This window comes from Dermacentor andersoni, chromosome 6, assembly GCF_023375885.2.
Source record: "Dermacentor andersoni chromosome 6, qqDerAnde1_hic_scaffold, whole genome shotgun sequence".
In the NCBI taxonomy this organism is placed as follows: domain Eukaryota; kingdom Metazoa; phylum Arthropoda; class Arachnida; order Ixodida; family Ixodidae; genus Dermacentor; species Dermacentor andersoni.
Window position 1 is genome coordinate 39,223,229 of NC_092819.1, and position 10,261 is coordinate 39,233,489.

The 10,261-nt window shown below is 48.4% G+C and overlaps 1 protein-coding gene across 1 annotated transcript in view; it reads right to left on the bottom strand.

The window, feature by feature from the left end:
* LOC126521932 (glutamate receptor ionotropic, kainate 2-like) overlaps positions 1 to 9,646 on the bottom strand; it is a 401,025-nt gene extending 391,379 nt beyond the window's left edge. Inside the window, exon 1 of the mRNA XM_050170677.3 lies at positions 7,814 to 9,646. Coding sequence (XP_050026634.2) covers positions 7,814 to 8,039 — 226 coding nt within the window. The 5' untranslated portion in view covers positions 8,040 to 9,646. The remainder of the gene's footprint in view (positions 1 to 7,813) is intronic.
* Positions 9,647 to 10,261: the final 615 nt, after the last annotated feature.

Genomic DNA, 10,261 nt, shown 5'->3' on the forward strand with positions numbered 1-10,261 from the left:
TTCAACGTCTTTCAATGGATAGGTAAGAGCGGCAATTATGAAACAAGTTGAGAGTCCATTCTGCTTCGTTGTGTAAGTAGCTTGTGGCTAAAGTTGTCTGTGCTGCACGCTAGAGCGATATATTCACGTTACTATTCCCTCACTTACAGATTGCACTTGCATCTGATTGGAATCGCATTCCCATAACTGCGCAATAACTTTTCTCTGAAGATATGTAGCCTAAGTTTGGTCTGGACGAACAAAACTGCAAACCTATTCCTGAAATTTCTGCGAAATTTTACTATTGTCGCGTTCTGCCACATATGCCGCGAAATTCTGACCAATAAACATGTGCGAGTGCTTCTCACTAATACAATACACCACGACATTAAACGTGCGCATATATTGTCGGCTAATACGGATCTCTAAAGCACACTGACCTCTTAATGAGATAGCGCATGATATTCAATGATTTTTTTTCCATGTTCTCTTTCTTTTTAAAGTTACGTGCGCCATTTTTGTGCCATGGTACTTGTGCCGCAACGGATGTGCAGGTAAAGGCCTATATTTGAGCATTTCTCTAGAATGCCCATGTGACACTGTAATAGAAGATGCATAGGATTCGTAAATTTACATCCATATGTATCGCATTTCCCGCTGTATTGAACTGTCATCGCCATTCTTCCCTCGACAAGCTTCATACATTGCCTTCGTCCTCGTTAAATCGCTACGTAGACGCACAGGTATATCACACAGTCCGTCCGCCTGATTTCGATGGATGGATGGATTGAATTCAATAAATATTAGGGCGGGAGAATGTGTAAGGTGAGTCCCCCATTCCAGGACTGGCGTTTGCAATTCGACGTAGCTTGTGAATGGTGTAGTGAATAAACATAAAAATTGCGTGATAATTAAGTTTTGTGCTTTGTGGTGCATTAACATAATCATCACAAGACATAAAATGTTGCATAGGATGACAGTAAACAACATTGCAGCTACTACGATTAGTTGCACAGCATTTAAATGACCGATTCACTAAAGCTTGACTTCACATATATTTGAACATGTGCTTTTCCTACCTTTCATTTATCATTTTCTCTCTCTCTTTCTTTCATGCACATAATTGCTCTTAATTTAGCTTTACATCCCGTTTGGCAGGCAACAGTTTTTGTACTGACCTTCATGTTGCAATGAAGAAAGCAATCCGCACAAGTAATCGGTTCATAACTGTTGGCTATAGTTACCCAGGAATTAAGTGCTCCTGTGATCCTGCAGAATAAGGCTGTATTTATTTTTCTCTCTTTGCGTGTAACCTCATTTTGATTTTAAATTTAAACGGCTTGTCCTTTATGAACCTGCTGCACTAATATTTTGAACCAAATAGTTAGAACATCAGCTGATTTCACCCATCCAATAACCCAGCCGGCTGGCCCTCTTCACCATTGCGTCATTCGCTGGAACATTAACAAGTTTTGTCCTTGCTTAGAAATTGTTAAAAAGCTATAACAAACTACAGGAAGTCTGATTTCGTATCAAATAATTAGGATTTGCGCCCGTTTGTACTTGAGAAGTAATTATCGCTTCCTTGTCACTATTGCCACGTGTAGTACTAATGTGTCTTTTTAATTATTAATCCCTGTGCCCGCCTATTGAAACGTGCGCCAGCCCTTCTGAGGCATCTTATCCCTGGTTGTAGCTTTTATATCAACACTAATTTTTAATAATTTTAGTGATAATAATCATCTCTGTAAAGCCCATGGAGCTTGCGGGTTTAAACTTAAGAAATGATAGAAAAAGAACGAACTCTTCTTTGATCTCATAAAAAGCCACACGAGCGAAAACGGAAACCCACGCAGGAAGTCGAGCTGCGAAGAGAGAAAGAAAATTCTCGGAATGACCAAGTAAGACCCCTCAAAAAGTTACAATAACCGCGTTTTCCATAAACATCACGTAGAAAACACGTAACAGATACGTGGTTACAGGCCCTGCCCAAGCAGTCCTTATACTTTGGAAAGCAGGCTCTTAGATAAAACTCGGCTGGTTATTCATAGCTAAACATGTAAAGGGAGATGTACCGGCAGTGCTTAATGCCGTTAACGACGTGTGCGCGACTAGAACTATTTTGGTGAGCTAGTTCTCGAAGGCTACACAAAAGACTTTATTCAGAACAGGGGGGGGGGGGGGGGGGCAGGGCTTGCCGTAAGGGATATGTAGTACAAATAACAAAAAGAAAGACGACATCATATATATAAAAAAAGACTTGCATCCTCGTCTGTAGCACGAACTGCAGCAACTTATTTGCGTATTTGTCTTTTATCCAACGGGTCTAGTCACCTGGAACATTGGCCCCGAGTTGGGCTTCGGTGAGTATCCAGTGCTTAATATCCCAAGAAAGCCATTCCTTGCGCTAACTTACAAATAAAACTCATCGCCATAAACTCGAGGGAATTCTCGCGGTTATCGCACGTGTCGCTTTCAATGTTACTACCTAACGTAGCGTAGGTGCATTTCAAGTTTTGCGCGCAATAATTTCTTAATTGTATATAAAAGGCACCCTTCGCTATGGATTATTGATGGTTATTGGAGTTTATTGGCGCAAGGGCCAGATGTGGCCAACGAGCTCCGCGTTACGCTTTACTGTGGCTCGCGATAAAGTTCCCGAGGAAACAAGAAAAACAGTAAGAAAAAGGGCACAGTGATTTTCAAACTCTATCGCGAAGCACGCAATATTTTCCAACGCGTGACCCCGAAACATCAACCTCGTTGCGGCGATTCAGCGATACCTGCCGCACCTGTGGGATCCCTCTGGCATCGAAAAGGGCAACGCTCATTGCTATGCAGCAACAAGCACAGTTCACGCCAGGTCGACGACGCGGATTCAATTTCGCCTTTGGTGCGACTGTGACAGCTGCGGGTGAAAGCGTAATAAATTGCCTCGATGCGCGCAAAGAAGCAACCGCTTCCATTGGAGTGAGGGCGAAGGGGCTCTCGTGTTGAAGCAGCGCGTGGCGTTAATGTTCTGCTTTGACGAGCTTGGCGAAACGTAGGCCTTTCTTGCCTTTTTTTTGTTTCTTTTGCCATCTTTATCTATTCCAGTCGTTCAATGCTAAATAAAACGCCACCCCGCACAAGCACAAAGTGTGGGCCGCGCCACTTTTCCTGCACACCCGGCGTAGCGCTCAAATCGCCCGGCGCTACTGCGTGGGCTGTTATCCTGGAACCCGCTGCGCCTAAGGAAAATGATGAGAAGTGAACGAATGGCAAGTACTTTGAGACGGGGCATTGGCGGTGCTGCTGCTGTTGCAGCTTCACTCTCCCATCTCGTGCTGATTCTTCCTCACGCCTTCGGAAATTAGCTGCGCTGCGTTTATTGTGTGTGTCGCGTTTGTGTGTTCGTGTGTGTGCGGGGGAGGCGTAGAAGTGCTGCGTAAGTGCGTGGGTTTGTGCGTTTATGTATACGCACGTGTTTGTGTTGTGCGCCAGCCTTAGCCTCCCCCCCCCCCCCCTTCCCTACCCGGGGTTTGCGTATCAGGGTGCGAGTGTGTGTTCTCCTGCTTGTGGAATAACATCGGCTGCCTAAGTTGGCTCACCTTTTCGTTTTTTTTCCCCCGACTATATGTGCGTTTTGTTTTTCTTCAGAGGAAACTGTGTGTTTGGTGTTTGCACTGGAATTTGGTTGCTTCGATAGGTTTCCGTTCTGTTTGCTTTCCTGGTTGGCAGCTTCTGCCATGCGGTCAGCAGTGCCTTCGTGAGTTTGGCGCTGGCAAACGTCCACTATGGCTTTCTTCGCGGCATCTGCAGACGTGAGAGTTCGATCGGCTGGCTTCATGCTCGATCGCCAGATAAATCACCCGCGTGCCGTAGTTAGCTGTCACAACGTACTTAAAAAGAGCAACGGGGAAACATAGAAGGCGAAGCTCGCCCGGGATATGTGCCTTTGCGCGCTCTTCCATCGCAGGTCTTCTGTTAGTATAAAAAATAAAAAGGTTTGTATTGATAACACTTGCTATGCCGACGTTTATAAAAGACATACTGTCGTTTTTCTTTTATGAAAGCGCAGGGGTAAAGATGATCAACCCTTGCTCTACCGGAAAATGGGGGGTAAGCGAAAGTAGTCCTGCGTGCGCCTGACCTTCGTCATGGTTACGTAACCCACACGGAACGGTGCCGGATTGCTTCGGCCTCCCGCTCCCTCAGCTCTGGACGTCCTTCTCGTTGCTGTCGGATTGCCTGGGTTCGGGCAGCTCTAACGGCTGGATCGGCGCGCCGATGGCGAGCCCTTTCACGGGCGAGCTCTCGTAGCTGCTCGTCGAAGGCTGCCAGTTCCTCGGGGGAACGCACAAAGCGTGGCCATCCCATCCGTTTTCCGAGAATGAACTGAACAGAAACGAAGCCGGCGGCAGCGCACGCGACACCCTTTCGTGCCCTTTCCCTCCCCAGCGGAAGTGAAACGGCTCAGATTTGTTGAGCGCGTGGCGTGAACGCGCGCCTATGCAGCTCGAATCCTTGCTAATGACTCACGCTCCGGCACCAGCGCAGCTTTCAACTCATCAAACCGCCTGTCCCATAGCTGTTCTGCTCTGGGAGCAACTGTTTTTCTTTTTTTTTGCTTTACCATATCACCACCGAAACTTGTGACCAATACAAGCGTCGCTTGAAAATCTTGGGCTCCAATCCACGCTGTGAAGATGGTTGGACAGTGAAGCTGTAAACGACACCTAGAACAATTAACCATTGCGACGTGGCTTGAGATTTTTCGCATGGCGACATTCACACATGCACTTTGCCTAATCACTAGCCGAAGACGTTTCAACGGCCTGCGACTTGACTTGAGCCGCTACTTCGTGCACCTACGAAGAACTGACCAGAGACAAGCGGAATGTACTTAGCGAGGAACCACAGTCGATCACACACGGAGCAACTAAATCGGAATTCTGCGTCGAGAAATTTCTTTTCTAAATTTATAGTTGGCACTCTTTAAACGATTGATTGCACCGTAGCTTCGTCGCTTGAGCGCGCTTTCGGTTTCACGACATTATTCACCGTCCTGCTGCGCTCGGCGCTTGCGCTGAGCGTCCTAGGCTCAATGTTCATCCGTGGCACGAGCACCACGACGTTGCTGACATTGTCTTCTCTGTTCTCTGAGTCCTCACTATAAATTACTTTTGCGTAGCCCTGTCACAACACAAATGCAATGTCTTACTAGACGGGTCCTCTTTATATATGTGTGTAATGTAGTGACCTCACGTCTTGTGTTACAAACTGTGCCGTAACAAACCTGTATTTTAATTTATATTTTATATGGGTATTGACGTCATGCCCTCTGTTACAAGCGGGGGCTGTTATCAATCATTCTGTGCTTCCCATTGTTAATTCCCATTGTTAATCATTCTGTGCTTCCCATTGGATGACCACCTTATCATCCATCATGTTGACGCGAGATGTGTTTTATGCTTTTCTTGATCGAAACGACCTATCTGGCATGCACTGTATGTGTGATTCGAAAGGATATGCACACTTCTCGCATCAATTTTAGCCTACGATTGCACAGCTTGCGGGAACGGCTCACGAAAGAGGGTATTTTTGCCAACAGACACGACAAATGCATTAGGGGTAGAGGTGCGCACCTTTGCATCAAAAAAGTTGGACCATGTTCGATTCATACCGAAGAAAGTAACCGCCACATGGAAAGCTTACCATGGCACAAATATATGCTTTATGAATAAACTCTCGTGTAATTGTTCGCAAGAAGTCTTTGCAATAGAGCTTGCTTAGTTAAATAGGGTGTCAGCATCGGTTGGTGCCTCACAATGAATAAGAAGTTCCGAGTCCACCACCCATATCGGTAAATGCTATCTTCATTTATCGAGTGCACCTTCAGAACTATCACCGCGTACAAAATATCTGTTCGGTGCTTCGCTTTAGACGTACACGCTGGATAAAGTGAAATTGATAGAGGTCAACTAAGGGAATTTCCACAAAAGAGAAACTGGTTCCTGCGAGCCTCTGAACAAGTCGGTTCCGTGCTTTTCTGTTCCATCCTAAGTGGCGCACTAGATATTTAGTCTTTTCTCAGCGATAGAATACAGACCCGCAAGAAATAATCGTGCGCCATTTTTAGTATACGGCGAATTTCGTATTCAGTCGCAACAGAAGATATGCTTGAACGCTGTATATAAGCCGTATATAAAGCACGTTCAGACAGCAAGCACAAAAAAAAACAACGTTGAAAGTAAAAAGAACAAAACAGAAATGAGAAAAGTTTCTGTGAGAGCACTTCGCTAATGCAAGAGGCGCGGCATAGTTCAGTTTAGAATAAAAATAAAAAGATCTCTTGTGAAAAGAGACAGCTAGCATTGCGACACAACATTGTGGTCCAATCATTCCATTGACCTACCAGCGCTATCATTTGTGTTTAAGAGCATGGTTGGTGGGAGGCTCCGAGCAAGGAGGTCTCTTGGGAAAAAAAGGCTATTTTCGCATCACCGACATCTCGATCTAGAAGTGCACAGATTCATACGCAAACGCAGGCTCGTCGCATCTTTCAACTAAAGTTTCGTACTAAGCATCCGTGCACTTCGGGGAAATATCGGAGCATGATGATGTAGTATTCGGATGAAGCCTTTCAATTGAGCTCTTTTACGTTGAAAGTTACCGTAAGTTTTATTCACTTTGACGGCTGAATTTGCGATACATGAAGTAAAGGGTTTGCATAGGTAACAGCTCCCCAAAGCTTCAATGCTTCGCCGTGTCGTAATTCTTTCTCGTCTCATAAAGTCAATGAAGGAGTTTGAAGAGCAGTTTGAGTAGCAAGGCTGGTAAGTATAGTAAATTTATACACTGATACTGACTAAGATAACCGGATTGTTTAAGAACACGCCATCTAGAATCTCGGTTGTATGGTTCTGGTTCAGCACACTTTTGTCGTATTTCTTGTACGTGTTGCGAACTAGGGGACGATAATAGTAAATACAGAAACGGACACGCGTCCTTGAAAATCCCTTAAGCGCTAAGCACCTTTGACAGCAGTCACCTTGCACTACAGACAGCCCAGTATAATATAGACGTAAAGTTTTGACACCGATTGGTCATTTTTTTCCTAGGCTGATAAGTCAACTAAGATCGGTAACCACGCGCATGGCACTTCGTTGCTTGAACACGAAGGGCCCATGTCCCGCTATAACTGGTCCTAATTTTCGCTAGCTAGCACCCGTCAGACTATTAATATTTCTTCAAAATTTGTGGCTGATCACCGACGGTAGTTAGCAAATTTAGCGGTTTCTGAAACAGGCTGTAGACGTTCGAGGCACTTTTAGAACTTGCTATGAAGTTTTATCTTCAGCAGTGGTGCACTCTCTTTTCTTTGTGGGCCATACCTTTAGAATGCTTAAACGAGGCCGTACATCTGCTATTAGTATAACAAACCTAAAATCTCTTTGACTAAGCACAGTTTTGAACCTGTCTATCTCACATTCCATCACAACCTCAATTAATAGCTAAGCTATGAATGTATACCATATATTATGCAAACCACTTTGTTACTACTATGCTCAATATCACTTTTTATTCCTCTCTCGCAGCTTTCATATTATATTATTGTTCTGATGTTGTTTCCTCGCCACGTAGCCAACCTGGTACCAGCTATTTGCGGTTGGATGCATCGTTCCATCCGAGTTATCTTGCACCGGAAACGCTTACAGGCCCCGTTCTGCTCATTACATTGCTACAGGGAGGTTCTTCGGGCCAGCTTCTTCCGCCGTCCCCCCAATCATTCGCAAATGAAATGGCAACAAAAGAAACGAAGTTCGACGAAAGTTTCGCAGAAACCACTCACCGACTCTGATGACGGGCGGTAGGGCGACGGTCTCTGGCAGCAAGGAGCACGTCGCAATCCACACAAGCGTCAGCCTACTCAGGGTAGCCGCAAACAGAGGTCTCGACGAGTTCGACGACCACATTATGCGGCAGTCGCCGCTGTCGGCTCGTCGTCGCCGTGAGGCGGGTGGCTGGGAGAACGGCATCACTAGGCGAGAACGGCGAGGAAGGATGCACGCGATCATGCCGGGGGTTTGTACGGGCGAACACACGTCAGCCGCGTGAGACGCGACAGCGATTCATGGTCTCCTGCGGCCTCGGCGCGGCGGGCCGGGATTTAGCGGGGGAAGCCTAAGACGACGGTCGCGGACGTGCAACGTGGAGAGGGGGCGCAGCCGAGGTTGGAAACGGCGTCGAAACGCTCCTCCGCCGCGGTCGGGTCACGAGTCTTTCTGGGAATGGACGACGGCACTCGGCGCGCGACTGTTGGCTCACTCATCGCGACAAAGAGAGGGGCGACCCGCAGCCAGTTGTTGAAGCAACTACGACGCTCCTGGCGTCGCGCCCCGGACGAAGGGCAGGCATCCGTGGGCGCGGGGAATCCCGAGTGGCCTCGCGCACCGGTGCGGAGACACAGGTGTTCTCTTGTGCAGGCTTCGCCGACCCGTAGACACCGCCAATTTTCGCACAGCGAAGCTACACCTTTTTTATATTGTTTAGTTCAATGGCAAATTTCTCAAATGAGCTTGCGCCTTGTGGTTTTATATTCTGTGCGCCAGGTTCTCGTTGTCACAGATATAGAGCACTGTCCCGCTAGCGAAATGACTCGAGCACGACGTGACCTAATCAAGCACTCATAAGCACTCTTAGTTTAATTTTCAACGTTTAACACTTCCATTTCTTCAACGATGTCTGAGTACTTGCTGCGGCATGGCTTTCTTTATAACTCTTCTTTGTAATGGCACTATACACAGTGCAAGATGCTGTCTCTTTACTCGAAGGAGGGCTCGTACGAGGCGTGTAAACTCCGTAGGGACGAAGGTTCTTGGCAACTACACCACGCTGTAATTTTTTTCTCAGTCTTCCGCGAGTGCAGTCAAGTATACGTCTCAGGCATCAGAAGGCATCACCAAACGCGCGCGCTCACGAACACTCGCGCTGCACGTCTGACGCAGCTTCTCGCGTCCTTATCGTGCACCACAGACCCAACGTCGACCGGCATCCCTCGCAGTTTTCATAGAGCCAGCAAAAGAATCCTCGAAACACGCCGAGCTTTCACCGCGAATGAAAGCGCTTGGCACCGTCCGATAAGGAGACAGTTTCCGGTCAGTGGAATCAGTGCACGCAGCCGAGGCTGCTCGCAGAACTTTCGGAGGCAGTAACAAAAAAAAAAATTAAGAAAAGAAAGAAGGAATTCAGAAAAGCGAGAACCGGCGGATGTGAACGTATAGACGTATAACAAAAGGTGGAAAAAAAATGTAGAGCCGATGGATGGGAGGGGGTGGGCTTGCGGTCGGGGACGGGTTGTATATCAGGTGGCTCTCATCTGCTCGTCGTCAGTGGAGGAACATCCCGAAAGCGCACCGAGCGCAGAAAGCAGAGGAGATGAACCGGTCGCCGGCTTGACGTCGTGTCCGGCGGCGTCGTTGTCGTCGTCCTCGTAGCGTTCCGCAGCCGGCGAGTCGCGTCGTGCCGTGCCGGCGCCCGTCACCGCCGGCGGCTGTCCCTCTCGGCTGTGCGCTCGCTTCTCGCTGGGGAGCACGCGCCAAAGCATCGGCGCCGCAGCCTCTGCCGCCCGCCGCCGCACAAGCGTGTACGAGGGACACGCTCGGAAAGCGCCGCTAGCAGTCGGAGGGGACGGGGAAAGGGGCTACGCGCCGCACGGGGATGCGGAACGCTAGGGGTGGGCGCGAAAGAGAGAAAAAGGACTACGGAGGAGGGCGCGGACTAGCCGTGAGCCCGGGCAAAGGGGAGAGAAGACTCACTGGGATCGGCGGAGGAAAGATAGAGCGAGCTCATGAAGGAGAGAGCGAGAGATTGTGGGGACGCTGGTGGAAGAGAAAGGCGCGGGCGAGAGAGAGCCTAGGAGAAGACTTGGATGAGAGAGTTCGTATAGCGCGCGCTCCCGCGCGTGCTCTGAATCTTCCGCGCATGCGCAATCGCGTCTCGGCGCTCGGAAAGAAAAGGAGGCGGTGGGGGCGAGGGGAAGTGGAGGAGAGAAGAGCTACGGAACGTTCGGCGCTGCCGACAGAGGTCGGGAGCGCCAGAGGGTAGAGTAGTAGGGTCCGCTCGCCGGATAGAGAGGCGAGGCAACGGCGGCGGCTCGTTTTTGCGGCGCTCGTACTTTCTTTCGTCTCCGCGGAAACAAAAGAGGAGGGAAGCAAATGAGAGAGAGAGAGAGAGAGCAAATGAAGAAGCGCAGTATGGGGACGAGGGGAGACGTGGCGAGATCACTTTACCCTTTTCA